The sequence below is a fragment of the Macaca mulatta genome, chromosome 16 (assembly GCF_049350105.2).
Source record: "Macaca mulatta isolate MMU2019108-1 chromosome 16, T2T-MMU8v2.0, whole genome shotgun sequence".
Taxonomy (NCBI): Eukaryota; Metazoa; Chordata; class Mammalia; order Primates; family Cercopithecidae; genus Macaca; species Macaca mulatta.
This window is the reverse complement of record NC_133421.1, coordinates 60,384,947-60,404,456: the sequence shown is the minus strand read 5'-3', so window position 1 is coordinate 60,404,456 and position 19,510 is coordinate 60,384,947. Positions and strand designations below refer to the sequence as shown.

Sequence of the window (19,510 nt, the reverse complement as noted above, 5' to 3'; positions counted from 1 at the left end):
AACCAGAGAACCAGGAGAGAGGAGTCCTAGTATATGAACTAAAGTCCTTCAAATTTAGCAACTAGTAGATCATGTAATTTTGAAAAACTGCTTTCATAGCATGGAGGTGAACTGAGGATAAGTGGGAGGAAAGAAGTAGAAAGTGAATATGCTAACTCAAGAAACTCAGTTCTGGGGAAAAGAGAGAGAGAGACAGAATACTAGAGGGAGAAGCTTGGAGCCTGTTTACAGGCTGAAGGTGAAGAGAAAATAACAGAGAGATACTGAAGATACTAGATAGATAGCAAGGGTATAACCGGTAGAGTAAGGTTTCTGAGAAGGCAAGATGGGATATGAAACAGAGCAGAGGTAGAAAAAAAGTCTGCTTTGTCCACGAGGAAGAACACCTCCACTGAGAATGCAGGTGAGGTGAGAAGCAAGAGATGAGGGAGTTCCTACATAAGGGCTTCCTTTTCTCTTGGAGGAAGTAGGCAAGGTAATCTTTTAGGAGTTTGGAAGGAGTTAAAGAGTGGTTAAGGTTTGAGACAGCTACAGTTAAGAAAGGGATTTGCCTAAACATCTGTAGAAAAACTATTGGCGGTGTTGAGGGCCTAGCTAAGTGTGGAGACGCTAACCAAAGAGTTACAAACTTCCTTGAGTTTTGTTTTTCTTCCCCCCTGAGATGGAGTCTTGCTCTGTTGCCCAGGCTGGAGTGCAGTGGCATGATCTCCGCTCACTGCAACCTCCGCCTCCCAGGTTCAAGCGATTCTCCTATCTCAGCCACTGGAGTAGCTAGGATTACAGGCGCGTGCCACCATGCCCAGCTAAGTTTTGTATTTTTAGTAGAGATGGGGTTTCACTATGTTGACCAGGCTGGTCTCAAACTCCTGACCTCAGGTGATCCAGCCGCCTCCGCCTCCCAAAGTGCTGGGATTACAGGTATGAGCCACTGTGCCCGTGACTCCCTTGAGTATTACATAGTAACAGCCAGTTGTGAGAGGGTACAGGAAAATGTTTAGACTGAGGCAGTGTGAGGTTTTACCAGGTGTGTACTTTAGAATGACAGAGCTGAGGGTCTTAGTAAGAAGTGTGTTACTTGAAGGTTCACGCAATTTCCTGTTGGGTCTTATGGTCTTAAGAGAAGTATGCGATGGTTTTTACCCTTCCCTGGGTGGTGAAGTCGGTCCTTCCTCATCAGTTCCTCCTTGGTGTCAATCTCCCTGGTCTTGAAAACCATGGGTCTATTAGAGCAAGAACTGATCCTCCATGTCAGGGGCAAGAGTTTAATTCTTCTAGCATGTTTAAATTGAAGAGAGGGCTAACCCCTTCAGGGCTGAGGACTAGCTAGATGGCATTTAGTCCTGAGTATAGAATCCTCTCCATTATATCCTATGCCCCTATCTAGGGGTTGCTACCTGCTCTTAACTGGTGCTCTAACATCTACTTTCTAGGGGCAAAGGCATTCAATACCTTTGTACATCATCATCCATTCCTTGAAAATGATGGCCTAGGTCCACTACAGAGAGGAAAAACAGAAATCTCATTTTAGAGAGCAGCTTTTTTGGTTCTGAGCATTAATGTTACCAGAATACAAAGGTATATTTAGCTGTAGTTTGTTTTGTAGTTGAGTTCAAAAAGTTGAAGTTGTTCAAAAGGTGATTATGCAATCACTTGTTTTTCCTTAATTCACCAAAACTATAAAATTCCTCATGAATAAATACCAACCTGCTAAGATAGCTTTGTGAGCCTGGAATTCCTGGCCAGCAACACACAAGCAGCAGTCTGTGAACCGGGAATTCTCCCACAGTCCTCCTAACTCATCTGCCAACCGGCACTCAGGAACCTTTACCATGTTCATGGTATTCTGGCCAGAAATGTTGACAGAATCTTGCACAACACTCACCTGTGAAAGATAAGGAAACACAAGCCAAGCTTTTGTTACCAGGAATTTTTTTGCCAGCAGATAGAGAGATGACTTTTACCTCATTGCTGTAGTACATTCAGATACTAATATTAATCATATTATCTTGAAACCACCTCCACAAATCAAGGTTTTATCCCAGGATCAAGTAACTCCTTTTCTGTCACAATCAGACTTATTCTATACCATCTCAGGACAATGGGGAGAGAGCCCCACAAACCTCCTTTTCCTCCAGTTTCTAATAAGCTTCACCTCCCTCAGACTACAAACCTGGGCAAAGGTGCCAGAGAGACAAAACTGACAGAAACAAACGTTAAACCTCAAGTATTTACCTTATTCTGCCTTAAGTTCAATACAAAGAACTCCTACAAATATTACCATTTAAATTAAACTCTAGAGACAAGAATCTAATCCCCCCCCCCTTTTTTTTTTCCGAGACAGAGTCTCACTATGTCTCCCAGGATGGAGTCCAGTAGCATGATCATGGCTCACTGCAGCATTGACCTCCCAGGCTCAAGTAATCCTTCTACTCCAGCCTCTGGAGTAGCTGGGACTACAGGCACATGCCACTACACCTGACTAATTTTTTATTTGTTTACAGAGACAAGGTCTCACTATGTTGTCCAGGCTGATCTTGAACTCCCGGGCTCAAAGCGATCCTCCATCCTTGGCCTCCCAAAGTGCTAAGACTATAGGCGTGAGCCACTGCACCTCGCCAAATATAATAACTGAAGCCTATAAGAAGTTATTTTAATTAGGTCGAGAACATGCACATAAAATGCATCTTCTACAAGGCCTAGTAAATAACTGGCACTTCTTCAAAAATATTAGTTTAATGAACATGACATTACTGACCCACTGTCAGTAAGGACCAGACTTGGAAGATCTTTCTAGTAGTGAAAACTGGGTGAGTATCCCACACTTTTATACCTTTAGTCAGTTGTGATAATGACATACAAGATGCCTGGCTGTAGCTACACATGCACTTATAGCTTTGGAAGATAATGATGACAATAGGTTTATAAAGGAATCCCAACTTCCCACTATGGCTTCAGCAGAAGCATGTTTTAACTAGTTCAGCCTAGATAAAAAACCAAGTTAACTTCTAGGTGAGTCAGTGAAACTCAGAAAAATCTGTGAGGGTACCAAATACAAGGATTTATAAATCATACAACATCATAAAATAAATGTCAGTTGCCAAACTGTAGATAGGATGCCGCAGATCAGTCGTCTGCCTAACAATCATTGTTATGCTTCATCTCCTATATCACATTGTTAGAAAAGTTAAATTCAAAGCAGAACTCACAAACCTTGAGAATTAGCTCCCCACTCTTGCTATTCCTAACACTAAGATGAGAAAGACAGCTTAGGAACATCCTTAATGACCCAGATTTCTTTTAACCTTCAAGATGCAAGTCATCCCTTAAACGCAGTCATAAACCCAGAGGCAAAGTTAATGACCTGTAGTTCCTTCTGTGCAGAATGAGATATTTACTATCGGGTCAAGAAATTTATTCATTTGTTTAAAACTAGCCGTTATGGTCTTGGGCAGTGAAGCAGCCAAGTTAATCACTTATGAATATACTTGGCATTAGTATCACATTTATCAGAGCCAGATTATAACATTATTTTAATAGCCTAGGACCCAGTACGAACCATCCCACAGAGATTCTCTCTTGTCCTTTGTAAGATCTCTAATTTGCTTCTGCCACTTTCTCATATTAATACCCTCACTTCTTTGATATAACATTAACACCAAAAGTAGAAGTTGCCTGTTCTCAGTTATAGCTCCAAAATACTAATTTAAAAAAAAAAAAAAAAAAAAAGGAAAAGACCAATTAAATCTGACTTTCTCACAGGGAAAGGCAGGAATCTCCTGGGATGGCCAATGAAGGGAATGGAGAATGCTTTTGGCACTGGGTTCCTGGTTTGAATTAAACCAGGTTGACAGGAGCCCAAAGTCATTAACACTTGATGGCAATTTAGTAGACTGGGTGAAATGAATTGGCAAGAAGAGCTAAACTGAATTTCACATAATCAAACCATGGTTACCAGTGGGCCTTCTGCTGGTTAGATGCACATGTGGTAATGAGTGAGGCCCAAAGGCTGTGACATCTCTCACTGGGGCAATTCTTCTCTCTGGACTCAGACAGGAACACAGCAGAAAAGAGAATGTACCCTTATTGTCTGAGCCAGGCTTGTTCTGTGGATATATAGATGCCTGGAGTCTCCAGAGCTCTGAATGTCTGGCACCTCTCACCAACATTAAATACGCTTAATTAAAAATAAATTCTAAATGGCATTCACAAATGAGTCTTCAGAGCCCAAACTTTTAACTTAGAAAGGGATTGTTTTCCCCTGCAAATGATGATGCTAAAATGAGACCATTTTGAGAAAAACTAAAGATTTTTTTTTTTAATGCCTATAAAGTTGACTGTGGAGACTCATTCAGAACTGCAGCTGTGAAGATGACGTGACTGTGACATTTATGTCATCTTATAAATGACTGCATGAAAATGTCTCAGGAAGGCTGTATAATCTCCTTAACTTCAACTTGTAAAAGGGTCTCACTTTTAAAGTCAATCCTTTTCTTAAAAAAACAAATTTCATAAAAAACTAAAGATTGTGCCAATTCTTGTACATTTCATCTATACATAAAGTAAAACCCAGGGAAATTAAACTTCTATATAATTAAAACAATCTAGGAAAAACAGACACTGCCTACAAATTATTTACAGCAGGAACAATATTTCTACTAGCAAAAGATTAGCAACAACCTAAATGTCCATCAACAAAAGAATGAATAAATTATACATTCACACAAGACTATTATATACAGCACTAAATATGGATGAAGTATAGTTATATAAATTTTAGAAACATAATGTGAAAAAAGCAAGTCTTAGATGACTACAAGCCGGGCGCGGTGGCTCACGCCTGTAATCCCAGCACTTTGGGAGGCCGAGGCGGGTGGATCACAAGGTCAGGAGATCGAGACCACGGTGAAACCCCGTCTCTACTAAAAATACAAAAAACTAGCCAGGCGCGGTGGCGGGCGCCTGTAGTCCCAGCTACTCAGGAGGCTGAGGCAGGAGAATGGCGGGAACCCGGGAGGCGGAGCTTGCAGTGAGCCGAGATCGCGCCACTGCACTCCAGCCAGGGGGACAGAGGGAGACTCCGTCTCAAAAAAAAAAAAAAAAAAAAAAAAAAAAAAAAAAGATGACTACATACAGCCTGACACCATTTTTATAAAGCTCCAAAACAAGTAACCTAAACAATGTATTATTCAGACATACAAATAATAAACAAGTACATGATAACATAAAATTCAAAATAGTTATCATCCTCTGAGTGGGGAAACAAATCTTAGGGATTAGGGAGAAGCATTACAGGTTAGTTTCAAGTTATTGGTCATATTTTTAGGTTGAGTGGTAGGTTTAGTATATTCTCATGCTTTATAACCTACAATGATATTACCTATTGAATCACCATTTGTGTAGTCAAGAACAACCAAATAATGGTATTTTCATCCAGTACAAATAATATATTCAAATAATCCAATAATTAAAGGATAAAAAGGTAAAAATGAATAGATTCACTTATTTAAAATTTGGCAACAACACCTATTCCCAGGCTATGGGGTGTGGGGGTGTGTGTGTGTGTAAAACAATTAGTTTTAAAATTTACAGACAGGGTCTCCCTCTGTTGCCCAGGCTGGAGTGCGGTGGTACTGGTGGGATCACAGCTCACTGTAGCCTCCAACTCCTGGGCTTAAGCAATCCTCCTGCTTCACCCTCCCAAGGAGCTAGGACTACAGGCATGTGCCATCATACCTGGCTAATTTTTAAATTTTTTGTAGAGACAGGGTCTCACTATGTTGCCCACGCTGGTCTCAAACTTCTGGGATAGAATGATCCTCCTACCTCGGCCTCCCAAAGTGCTGGGATACAGGTTATAGTGAGCTATGATTAAGCAACTTCACTGCAGCCTGGGCAAGATCAAGATCCCATCTCTTAAAAAATTAAAATAAAGTTAATTAGTGTCTGGATATTTCACATTTATATGTTATTTCATATTTCATCTTTAGTTGCAACATCACAAAGAAGTACTGGGATTATCTACCTGTCAAAGGCATATATGGTAAAGCTGGAATACAATGCATCTTTACTGCTAATGGTTATTTGTTTTCAATATAAATAATTGGAGAAAAGGGTCAACAGAAGCTGAAATATTTCATGAAGATTTTCTGTGGACCAAATTATTAAAAAGAAAATTTTAAATGGAATTTAAACATGCTTTCATGTCTCTATTTGTTTATTTTACAGACAGGGACTAATTATGTTGCCCAGGTAGGAGTGCAATGGCTATTCACAAGCACGATCATAGCACACCACAACCTCGAACTCCTGGGTTCAAGTGATCCTCTTGCATCAGCCTCAGGAGTAGCTGGGAACCACAGGCGTGCGCTACCACTCCTGGCTCTCACGTCTCTCTCTTTTATTACCAAAGTAAATGCTCTGTCAAGAAAACTTGGGACCTGAGTTTGTGCTTCCTTGGGTGAATGGCATTCAGCTCCACTTAGTGTAGTGCAGAGGACTAGAGATAGAAAATAGGGAGCTGACATGACCCTCACACTAGTTTGCTGCACAATGTTAGGAAAAATTACCTGTCTCCTTAGGCACTGCTTCTCTCCCCTTGTAACATGAAATGAAGAAAACAGAACTAAACCTAGCTCAAAGGACTGTAATAAGGGACAATTCAGGAAATGCTTTGGAAATGCTTTCAAATAAGTTAACTAAGCAATATCAACTTGGAAGAACTGCCACATTTCCTAATAGGTAAAACATCACTAAGAACTGAAAGTGATCTCAGTGTCTACAGTCATATCACCCTGAACATGCCTGATCTTGTCTGAAAGTGAACTCAGTGTAGGGCACATTATAAATAAGACCACCCATTCATCATTTTCAGAGTTCACAATCTAATTTCATTTAAACATTCAACAACAGGAATACCACTGAAATAAAGGCCAAACATAAATGGGTGCTTCTCGGTCTTCCACCATAGGAGTCCCTCTTGTGGCCTCTGGGAGCACCAGAATCCCTATGAAACAACTGTACTTATTATATCAGGATGAGAATCAGAGTGCCTGAGCCAAAGGCTGAGTGAGGAATGGGGCACTGGGGTACTAGAACCTAGATTTTTATATGGACATCAATTTCATAAATGCCTCTAAATAATATGACAATACTAATTAAACCAGTAACAAATAAAATGTACATATGAATTAAAATAAATGTGTTTATAAATATTCCACTGATAGAAGGGAAATAACAGGTCAATGGATAAAATGTGCACCAAAAATGATCTAGCTATGAAAAGTGCTAAGAACTTAGATGAGCTGCAGACATCTTTAAAACCCACACATCCAATACACACCCCCACGCAACTGTCTTGCAACGCTGAATGCTACTAAGTCCACAGAGAGCCTTGGAACAGAAACAAGTCTCACTAGGCATAAGCCCAAGTATGAGAAGCAACACTCAGCACCTGTGGCCAACAGAGAAGTGTGAGAGGAACAGATGGCACACCTGGTTCGATGGTAAAAAACCGATGGCATCAGCAGAACCCAGCAGACGCTTCCCTGTTCAACATCTCCTCGTTTCTAAAGTGTCATCTCACTTCCCATCTAAGTCAAGGCACATCTAAACTTAACCACAGGATTTCTCCTAAGAGAATTTCATATGGGGAAGTGAAGGGAGAGAGAGACCGAGCTGGAACTTGGCCTCGGATTCAACCACAGGATAAGAGACTGCCAAGTGAGGGAAGGCCAACTGGTTTCCAAATCAAGACTGTGAGGACAGGGGTTGGAGCAGCTGGAATGGATTGGGAAGAGAGTGGGAAGCATATGAGAAAAGGCTGGACCCACTGTGGACTCAAAAAAGCTGCAGTAAAGGTTATGGTATTGCCTAATATTGCCAGATGCAGTATTTAGGGGAGATTTTCTTCAGAGAACAGTTTCAAGACTGGCTTTCATTTCCAATAGAAACTAGAATTTTCTACTATTTTTAAGTTTTTCTGAAATGCAAGTCTCTAAGATAGGTGAAGATTCAAACTGTGATCTGTTTACATAACATCTAACCTCATGTAAAACCAACTAAATTCTCATTTCTTCATTCAGGCAACTGAGTATAATCTGTGACCAGTTAAGATCTACACAGAATTCACACTCCAAGTTTATCAGACATAAAAGAACTGCCACATTTTATGTATTTATTATAGATGCTATCACTCTAGCATTTCCTTCTTTTACTTAGTAATTAAAAAGGAGAAGGGATACCAATTTATGCAAACTATATTTTACATATTTAGTGTGGTATTGTAAGAAACTGCCTCCAAAGTTTTCGAATCATTTGCAACTACTCTGTTGCAATACAGAAAGCTGGCTGGGCATGGTGGCTCACGCCTGTAATCCCAGCACTTTGGGAGGCTGAGGGAGGTGGATCGCTTGAGGTTAGGAGTTCGAGACCAGCCTGGCCAACATGGTGGAACCCCATCTCTACTAAAAATACAAGAATTAGCCAGGCCTGGTGGCACACGCCTGTAATCCCAGCTACTCGGGAGGCTAAGGCAGGAGAATCACTGGAATCTGGGAGGCAGAGGCTGCAGTGAGCCAAGGTCATGCCACTGCACTCTAGCCTGGGTGACAGAGCAAGACTCCGTCTCAAAAAAAAAAAAAAAAAAAGAAAGAAAAAAAGAAATACAGAAGCCTGCTACTGACAGCTAGGCTTTTTCTGCAAAAGGGCAAGATTCCTAAGGGACTCCCTTCCCTGCTACTCAGGTGGTGATATGCCTTTGAAACTGTCATTAACTCACAGTGTGAGCCTATTATTTGATAGAGCAAGCTGGCAATTGGGGAACAACCGCACCATCCCCCATGATGATACACTGTTTATTATTATCGAGCGGTGCTGCTCAGGAAGTGGTTCCTCAACCACACTATGTGCAGCGAACACTAATGCCCCAGTTGACTGTAGATTTTATTCATTTATTACACCGTGAGCTTGTATTTCTAAATGTATTCATAACAGCATGAAATGACTAATCGGTATATACTCATTAAAGAAACCACTTTCCAACTCATTCTTGGTTTGGGAATTTTACTTCAAGGCTTCTCCTGTAAACCTGGGAAAAGCTCTTAGGTCATTGGTGAAAGGACTTTCCTAACTGACTACAGCTAGCTCTCTGAGCTGAGTTAGAGAGTTTTACATAGCCTTCACCCTAGAAAAAAATGGTTCTCACCTTCCTATTTCACAATTACTCCAGCAAGACAAACCATAGGCCTCAACTCTTGATAAGAATCTAGTTCAAAGAGCAGAAAAGGAAAGTAATGTGCAAACACACATGGCCCTCACACTTAAGAAGCCAGAAAGTATAAAGAACAGATACACATATTTAGCTTGATGTGACAGTTCTTTCAAATGCTATCTGAAAAAAATCCCACAGTGAAAACTCCTGACCCAAGCAACTTAAAACTGACACATACCAAGGTAGCACACAATCTTTGTTTTTCAGAACAGTAACAAGTGGAAAGCTGAGATGCCCAACAACCTTGAAATCATCAGGTAGCTCAATAAGTCACATAAATAACATTTGTGCAGCACTACTCCACTTGGGGTTTTTTCTTACTCTACATCCCTGATACAATTAAGTCTACCAATACTCATCAGGTCTGGGAACTGCTAGTCTCAGCAGAATACAAGGACTTACCTCGCAGAAGAGGGTAAGCTTGTCATCAGGGAGAAGCCCGTTGGCCTCATCCAAAAGAAAATCTCTACGGATGAATTTCTTGAATCCCCAGTCTTTGCCTTGCACAAACCTATATGCCCGTTGACTCTCTGGGGTGAAAAAAAAAAAGTCATATTTAAGGTTACGCAAACACCAGATCAAAGCCACAACTTGTCAGTGTATGAAACTTCTGGATGTGAAACTTAAGAGTTGAACAAAGAGGAGAACATTCACCCATAGCTTTGGTTTCTTCTCCCTTGGCATTCAGGATGGAGAATTTGAATTTTGCCCGAACTTCACTCTTTGGACAGCTGACCAGTAACAGGTAAAGTGACAGGTAATCTTTGCTTTCTTCATCTAGCCCTTTGGGGTTTACTCGCAAACACCTGTCCAAAACAGAAAAAAAAAAAATGTCAAAAGCATCCATTTTGATAGAACTGGAACATCAGACTCAAGAGAGGGAGATGTTTAAAAAACAAATCCAGGCCTCAAAGAAGAATATAATTCAGTAGAATAACCAGCTGGGAACAACTTTTTTTTCTTTTTTTTTTGAGACAGGGTCTTACTCTGTCATTCAGGCTAGAGCGCAGTGGTATGATCATGGCTTACTGCAACCTCGATCTCCCTGGTCTCAGGTGATCCTCCCATCCCAGCCTCCTGAGTAGCTGGGACTACAGATGTGCACCACCATGGCCAGCAAATTTTTGTAGAGATGGGGTTTCACCATATTGCCCAGGCTGGTCTTGAATGCCTGAGCTCAAGCAATCCGTCTGCCTCAGCCTCCCAGAGTGCTGGGATTACAGGAATAAGCAACCACACCCGGCTGGGAACCACTTTTCTAGAGCAAAATGGGTCACCTTTTAAAAAGTAAACAACAGGCTGGGTGCGATGGCTCACCCCTGTAATCTTAGCACTTTGGGAGGCCAAAGCAGGCGCATCACTTGAGGTCAGGAGTTCGAGGCCAGCCTGGCCAACATGGTGAAACCCTGTCTCCACTAAAAATAAAAAATAAAGGAAAAAACTAGCTGGGCGTGGTGGCAGGCACCTGTAATCCCAGCTACTCGGGAGGCTGAGGCAGGAGAATCGCCTGAACCTGGGAGGCAGAGGTTGCAGTGAGCTGAGATCGTGCCATTGCACTCCAGCCTGGGTAATAGGAGTGAAACTCCGTCTCAAAAAAGAAAAAAAGAAAAATAAAAAAAAAAAGAAATGTGTGGGCCAGGCACGGTGGCTCATGCCTGTAATCCCAGCACTTTGGGAGTCCAAGGCGGGCAGATCACTTAAGTTTGAGAACAGCCTGACCAATATGGTCTGAAACCCGGTCTCTACTGAAAATACCAGATGTGCTGGCAGGCACCTGTAATCCCTGCTTCTCCGGAGGCTGAGGCAGGAGAATCGCTTTAACCCAGAAGGCAGAGGTTGCAGTGAGCCGAGATTGCACCACTGCACTTCAGCCTGGGCGATAAGAGTGAGACTGTCTCAAAAAAGAAAAAAAAAAGTGTGAATAATCTTTTATAGATAATAATAATATACATAATCTTTTAAAGATATTTTCCCAATCTGGCAATAATATTCTAAGACTAAAATAAAAGATGCAATATGAAGGAAGCACAGACAAAAGTAAATTCTCATTACATAGCACAGAATTCCAGGCCAGACTTCTAAATAGTGTTAGAGATGCCAATCTGTTACGGAGAGATCAAAACAAAATTCAGACAGAATAGGTTCAACTAAGTTGTAAATGTCATTAGTCAAATGCATGGGTTTCATACACTGCTTCTACCACATGCAATACATAGGTCACATGTATCCTTAGGCCTTGTCTGTATTATTGAACCTCTCTCAAACAGGTGGCCCAATCCAGTGTCTCTCTAGGGAGTGCATATGCCACATACATTACTATACACCTTGCTAATGATGAGGATTTAAATACGATGTCTAAGAATAAACATCTCTCTCAACACTTAGTAGTAAAATGCACAATATATAGCAAACAAATACTAAATTAATGAAAAATAACTTTTGGTGGGTTATCAGAGGTCAAAACTGGCGGTTCAGAGACATGTGTTTGGTCTTTGCAGTGGGTATATGGTTGTATCCTCAACTGCCTGCTCCTCAGGCAAGATGACACATAGTCTGTATAAGACTGATCCCCACTCCTCGATCATATTTTCCCTGCTCCAGGGATTAGTTCAGGGAATGCAGACATAAAACAATTGGTGCATGTACGACATATTCCTGGCCACACAGTTCAGCGAAAGCTCAAAGACTTTCGCTGGCATGTAGTAGATTATACCCACTGCTACTGCCAGTCACCCTTCAAGCACAAGAGAAGCTAGACCTGAGATGTCCAAGAGCGTGGAGAGCAGGGCCAGGACAGAGATGGTGTTCTTACTCTAACCACTGGCTTGCCGGATCAAGCTACCTTCAAACCCATCCTATACCCTGTCAATACAGTTACATAAGCAAATAAATCCCCTTTCCTGTTTAAAAGCAGGCAACTTAAAAGTAAAGAGATTTTTATGTTAAAATCTAGATTTCTTGCTTTTCCTGAAAAATCAGAAAATCTGGCAAGGGTCAGTCCTTACTCATGCATAGCTATAGTTAGCTGGAGCTGAGTAGCCAGCATCTCTTTTAGAACACTCACTAGTTTGCCAAGCAGTCACCAGTCATTCCATTTATGGGTATCATTTATAACACTGGCCTTCTTTATTTATTTGCATTACCCTATAGCTTGAGTTTGCTGATTTCTGATACACTCATTGAATTAATTCAACAAATATTTAGTGAGTACCTATTATGTGCTAGGCACTGGGAAATACAGTAAGAACAAAACAAAAGTCCCGGCCCTCATGGAAATTACATTCTTTTCAGTGTCCCATAAAAACAAACAAAAGAGACAACTTCAGAAAAATTTTTATAGCTAGACGTATTCTTCCTCACCATTTCAGTTTATCATTGGCTCCTGATGAAAAGGTAGAACTTTTAATGACTTCACCCATTTCCTCCCGGCAAAAGCTAAAGTTATTGATGGTCCACATGTAGGAGAATTTTACTACCTTGATCTGTTGACAGAAAAACAGGAAGGAATTAAACAGGAAGTGGACAACCTGAAGAAAAAGGCTGAAGAGCAGATTATCATTTCCCCTCCCTCCCTCTGCATGATCCTGATAGGAAGATAGCAGTTTTCAGGTTTTTCTCACCTTAGGTTCCTCATCCACATTTTAAGAAATCTCATACTGACCAATAGCTTTTATAACTTTTTTCAGCTGCTGAGAACACTGGATGGAAAGTGAGAGAAACATAGACAGGGAAAAAAAAAAAAACCAAAAACCCACCACCACCATGGACAGGGCTGGGAAAGCATATGATAAAACTGTACTTAAAATGGGTCTCTGTTACTAAAATGGTGATGTCACTGCCTGGGGTTGCACATCTCAAACTTGTTTCCCCAACAGAGGAAACTTAGAACACACTTTCATCAAGGGCAATGTAACCAGATCTAGTTTCAAAGATTCCCCCTTTCAACCTCCACTGAAAAACACTAGCCTAGGGAATTTAGATTCCACATGGAAAACTAAGGCACCTGAGGCTAACAAGTACTTTATCTATCAGCTCTTTGGCAGTTATGTTCCAGAGAAAGCAGGAAGTCCAATGTGGAAAAGCAATCCTACCCCTTTCGTCCACCAAATCCTCCCCAGATGTAAGATTCACAGGGTGAAAACGTCAACTTACCTGTGTGTAGCACCAACTCTCAGCTACGGGGCCACTCGACATTTCTGCCGGAGGTGGAGGACTTGGAACCCTTGACATCGCCAGTTTGAAGGTTAAACGAGATTTCCAAAGTCAGGGAGCAAAGATTTCTGTTCCCTCTTCACCCTGGTCAGATCCAAGAGCAAGAAGACTTTATTAAATTATTGAGATACTATCCTAACTATTGTTTGACCTGCTAGAGACTGGAAGTTTTGTCTCCATATTGTTTGAGTGGCTCCTTACCATTGAGGTCCTAATTTTTTTTTTTTTTCCCCTGAGATGGAGTTTCACTCTTGTTGACCAGACTGGAGTGCAATGGTATGATCCCGGCTCACTGCAACCTCCACCTTTCCTGGGTTCAAGTGATTCTCCTGCCTAAGCCTCCTAAGCTGGGATTACAGGCATGCACCACCACGCCTGGCTAATTGTGTATTTTTAGTAGAGACGGGGTTTCTCCATATTAGTCAGGCTGGTCTTGAACTCCCGACCTCAGGTGATCCACCCGCCTTGGCCTTCCAAAGTGTTGGGATTACAGGCGTGAGCCACCGTGCCCGGCTGAGGTCCTAAATTTAAATGTTAACATCAGAGAAGACTATCTAATGTAAAGTAGTCACCTAGTCACAATTATATCACCCTATACCTCTGCACAATACTCAATAACTATATTGCTGAATGAATTTACTCGAAGGGTATTTAAAGTGTATCTATGAAAAGGCTGCCTGAAGAGGAGACAGCATCATTAACACCAGACATAACTTGCCATGGGCTCCTTCCTTTGGGGTACAAATACTCTACTCCTAAAGCAAAATGACCTTGTTACCCTCTCTAAGTTTGCTTCATCTTCTCCTATGCTTCACTGCAAACTTAAGGAGCCTTCTATTCCTCAACCCATTGCTAGCTGCTCTCTTGAAGGGGAATATTTTTACACCTTTCTTAGATGTATTCCTTTCTCTGAAGCATTCGTGATCTCTCCCTGCTTACATTCCTGTCACCACTTGATATTTCAGATTCTTCTCCTTGCTCTGTTTTGTGATCATTCCTCAGTTTCTTTTACTAGATTATCTTCGTCCACTGTTGCTCCCCATGGTTTAATCCTCAATCATTTTCTCAATCTACATTCTCTTTATGTCAATTTTTTGTTTTTTCATCAGTCAGACATATCTTTATGGCAATTTCATCCATCCCAACAATGTCAAATTTCTACCTTTATACAAATGTTTTCCAAATCTCTACAACTCTCACCTCTCTCATAAGCCTCAGACCATTCTCCAATAACTGCTATATATCTCAATGGGGTGTCTCAGTAGCAAATCAAATCCAACTCAAAATTCTTCCCTCCAAAGCCTTTCTAAATACCAAAGTCATTCAAAAAACTGGTGAACTTGGGGATGAGGGAGTAGACTGGGGAGTTGTAGGTTCAAGGGATACAAAGTTGCAGATGGGTAAGATTAATCCATCTAGAGAAGATCGACTGTACAACATGAGGGCTATAGTTAATAATATTGTATTGTATAATGGAAGTTTGCCAGAAGAGATTTTAGGTGCTTTTACCACCTACGCGTGCACACGCACACACACGTACACACATACGTGCGCACACACACGTACACACAAAAGGTAACTGTCAGATAATGGATATGTTAATTGGTTTGACTATAGTAATCATTTCACTATGCATATGCAAATCAAAATATTATGTTGCATACCTCAAATATATACAATTTTTACTTTTTTTTTTGAGACAGAGTCTTACTTTGTAACCCAGGCTGCAGTACAGTGGCTCGATCTTGGCTCACTACAACCTCTGCCTCCCAGGCTGAAGCAATCCTCAGCCTCCTGAGTAGCTGGGACAACAGGCATGCACCACCATACCACCTTGCTAATTTTTTGTATTTTTTTGTGGAGACAGGGTTCTGCCATGTTGCCCAGGCTGGTCTTGAACTCCCAGACTCAAACAGTATGCCCACCTTGACCTCCCAAAGTGCTAGGATTACAGAGATGAGCTACCATGTCTGGCCACAATTTTTTTTAATTGGTGAATTTGGTTACAATTTCTAAGCACCATAATAAACAAAGACAAAAGACTACAAAAAAAAAAAAAAAAAAAAAAGCTTGTAACGTATGACAAACGGACTGAATAAAAAATTGATATATAAATTGTTTCTGTGAAATCAATTGGGTGTATCTAGTACAGTGGAAAATACATGTACCCTAAAACTTACTAATTCCACTTTTAACAATACATGTGCTACAGCTGTGATTCTGAAGTGTAGAGTGGACCAGAATCTCCTTTTAAACAGATTGCTGGCCCCACCCCCAGAGTTTCTGATTCAGAGATTTGGGATGGGCCCAAGTTTGCATTTCTAACAAGTTCCCCAGATAATCCTTTGAGAACTGCTGCCCTAGAGAAACTCTACATGTGGCCACAAAATACAGACAAGGGTTTTCAATGTGGCACCGTTAATAACAGTGAAAAACTAGAAACAAACTAAAAATCCTTTAGTAGGGGAATAGATAACTAATTTGTATTATTTCCATATAATGGAAAACTATACTTCAGAATTTAAAATTAATGAACTAGGCTGGGCGCAGTGGTTCACACCTGTAATCCCAGCACTTTGGGAGGCTGAGGCAGGCAGATCACCTGAGGTTGGGAGTTTGAGACCAGCCTGACCAACATGGAGAAACCCTGTCTCTACTAAAAATGCAAAACTAGCCAGGCGCGGTGGCTCACGCCTGTGATCCCAGCACTTTGGGAGGCCGAGGCTGGCAGATCACGAGGTCAGAAGATCGAGATCATCCTGGCTAACACGGTGAAACCCCGTCTCTGCTAAAAATACAAAAAATTAGCTGGGCGTGGTGGCGGGCACCTGTAGTCCCAGCTACTCAGGAGGCTGAGACAGGAGAATGGCGTGAACCCGGGAGGCAGAGCTTGCAGTGAGCCGAGATTGCGCCACTGCACTCCAGCCTGGGCGATGAGCACGACTCCATCTCAAAAAATAAAAAAATTAAATTAAATTTAAAAAAATGCAAAATTAGCCGGCTGTGGTGGCGTGCGCCTGTCATCCCAGCTACTCGGTAGGCTGAGGCAGGAGAATCGCTTGAACCCGGGAGGCGGAGGTTGTGGTGAGCCGAGATTGCACCATTGCACTCCAGCCTGGGCAACAAGAGCGAAGCTCCATCTCAAAAAATAAAATAAAATAAAATAAAAGAACTAGATCTACAGCACCATGGCCATCAAACACAGCGCTAATAAAAAAAAAGCAAGTTTAGGAATGACATGTACAGTATATTATTTATGCAAATTTAAGGTTTATATATGATGTAGTAAAAGTAAACAACAACAACAACAAAAACCCAGCCTTGACAGCCTATATATCAGTTTCATATTGGGAGAAGCAGGGAGGAGGAGGAGACTGGGAAAATAATATAAGATACTTCAAGTTTATCTCTTGTGATTCTTTTTTTTTTTTTTTTTTGAGACGGAGTCTCACACTGTTGCCCAGGCTGGAGTGCAGTGGCGCGATCTCGGCTCACTGCAAGCTCCGCCTCCCGGGTTCCCGCCATTCTCCTGCCTCAGCCTCCTGAGTAGCTGGGACTACAGGCGCCCGCCACCGCGCCCGGCTAATTTTTTGTATTTTTAGTAGAGACGGGGTTTCACTGTGGTCTCGATCTCCTGACCTTGTGATCCGCCCGCCTCGGCCTCCCAAAGTGCTGGGATTACAGGCTTGAGCCACCGCGCCCGGCCTTGTGATTCTTTTAAAACAAGGATACAAGGAAAATATGATAATACAAATATCTGTTAATTAGGGATGACAGGTACTTGGGTATAAACTACTTTTTGTAGTGTTCTGCATTATTTTTATTGTTTTGATATTGGAGCAATTGTGTAAGGATGTATTCCATTATATCACACATCTCTGGTTTATAATATACAAGGGAGAAATTTCCTGAGCACCTAGTTTGTTTTCAAAGGCCAAACAATATGAATCTTATAACTGATCATGTTGCCCTCCTTGCTTGGCTACTAGGAAATCCTGAGACAAGTTTGTGACTCATCTCTTAAAACTGTAAGCCCATATGCCTGTTTTATATGCTATATTTTATACAGGATCATATGTTCATTCTATAATAGTTTTATTTTCTTAATTATTCCCTTTGATATAATTCTCTCAACTTTTAATCTTTTATATGTTAAGTATTTTTGGAATCTGCCTCAAATCCTTTGCAGAAAGAGGTATAACATGGTGGCTCATGCCTGTAATCCCTGGACTTTGGAAGGCCAAGGCAGGCGGGTCACCTGAGGTCAGGAGTTCAAAACCAGCCTGGCCAACATAGCGAAACCCCATCTCTACTAAAAATACAAAAATAAGCCGGGTGTGACAATGCACACCTGTAATCCCAGCTACTTGGGAGGCTGAGACAGAGAATCGCTAGAACTCAGGAGGTGGAGGTGAAGGTGGAGTTTGCACTGAGCCAAGATGGCGCCATTGTACTCTAGCCTGGGAGACAGAGGGAAAAAAAAAAAAAGTAACAACAAATCACACAATAACTCAACTCACAAATATTCACTGATTCACTGACTACTTAAATAATAAACAAGGAGATTAATAAACTACAAGTGCGCCTTCACAGAGTAATACTCATAAATAGATGTTATTCCCATGGTCATAAATGCTATCTTACAGGAATTGACCTTTTTTTTTTTTTTTTTTTTTTGAGACGGAACCTCACTCTGTGGCCCAGGCTGGAGTGCAGTGGTGATCTTGGCTCACTGCAAGGTCCGCCTCCCAGGTTCATGCCATTCTCCTGCCTCAGCCTCCTGAGTAGCTGGGACTATAGGCACCCGCCACCATGCCCAGCTAATTTTTGTATTTTTAGTAGAGATGGGGTTTCACCGTGTTAGCCAGGATGGTCTCCATCTCCTGACCTCATGATCTGCCGGCCTCGGCCTCCTAAAGTGCTGGGATTACAGGCATGAGCCACCACGCCCGGCCAGGAATTTACAATTAAGGCATCTGTGAAATCACAGATGAAGCTAACATGGTGTGCTATCTCACTTAAGCTAGCAAACTAAGCACTGCAGTGGCATTTGGGCTTCCCTGGCTTGTGTAATTCATGATTCCATGATAACATGAAGAAAAGAGGCCAAATGCTACTGTGGTCACCTCCAAGACAGGCTTGCATTTGATGGAAAACACATTCTCAAAGAACTGTTTTATTTTTCCATTAATGAGTAAGTATAAATTAGCTAATTTTACAAATCCCAATTATCATTAATGGCCAGAGTGAAATTTCAAAATTCCTACTTTGGGAGAGGGTGCAATGAAGGTTTGATTTTATGCGTTAGTTAGGAACAAAAAATTTGGCTCTGGAGAGGTGGATTATAGGCACAGCTCTACACTGAGTAATCATAAAATACTAATTTGAACTTATTTTGAGGTTAAAAAAACTTCAAACTTATCTAACAATGAACAATTTATGAATTACCTAAGCCCAGGGAAAGGCCAAATTTTAATAATCAGTTTATTTTAATGCCTTAATTGTTGCTACTGATCCTTGGTTCATTATTATAACCAGAAAAAAGAAAATACTACTTTGATCTTGACCATTTTTTCCCAGCTTTTTTGCTTCTGACTTATTTTGTAGCTACATCTTTTCCTTTCTTCTAATTTTTAAAAATCTCTAACCCCACAGCCAGTAGAACTGGAGAATCTGTCTCAAATTCTGAGGAGCTCTAACCACACAACCTGCTGTGAAGGAAATTGACTAGGACAGCACAAGTCTAATTAATTTCACTCATAGCAGGAACCATGGGCAAAGTGTTCATCAGCAAAGTAGTCTAGTGCTACATGAACTCTCTAGCACTTCATGCCAACCGCTGCAGATGACCAGCAGAAAAAAATTTTAGAAAAGAGGAGATCTACCTGAGGGTTAGAGTTTGAGAACCTCTGCAGTAGACAACTAAAGCCAAAATATATTGCTCCTGCCTTCAAACAGTTAAGACAGTCTGTCTGCATTCTCTATTGAGAAATTTATTTTCCAAAGCTTACCAAACTTTCTAGTACGCTC

The 19,510-nt window shown here is 41.3% G+C and overlaps 1 protein-coding gene across 14 annotated transcripts in view; it reads right to left on the bottom strand.

Annotated features, from left to right (window-relative positions):
- The window catches only part of SPOP (speckle type BTB/POZ protein), an 83,345-nt gene that overhangs the window by 11,209 nt on the left and 52,626 nt on the right, over positions 1-19,510 (bottom strand). For 13 of the 14 annotated variants that reach the window (XM_028835498.2, XM_077968661.1, XM_077968658.1 and 10 more), the window contains 5 exons: positions 13,421-13,564; positions 12,629-12,750; positions 9,923-10,074; positions 9,671-9,798; positions 1,705-1,882 (listed from right to left, as the gene is read on the bottom strand). In XM_028835498.2, coding sequence (XP_028691331.1) covers positions 1,705-1,882; positions 9,671-9,798; positions 9,923-10,074; positions 12,629-12,750; positions 13,421-13,498 — 658 coding nt within the window. In that variant the 5' untranslated portion in view covers positions 13,499-13,564. Of the gene's footprint in view, positions 1-1,704; positions 1,883-9,670; positions 9,799-9,922; positions 10,075-12,628; positions 12,751-13,420; positions 13,565-17,831; positions 17,852-19,510 lie in introns of those variants that run through there. The other variant, XM_077968665.1, reaches the window with a different exon arrangement.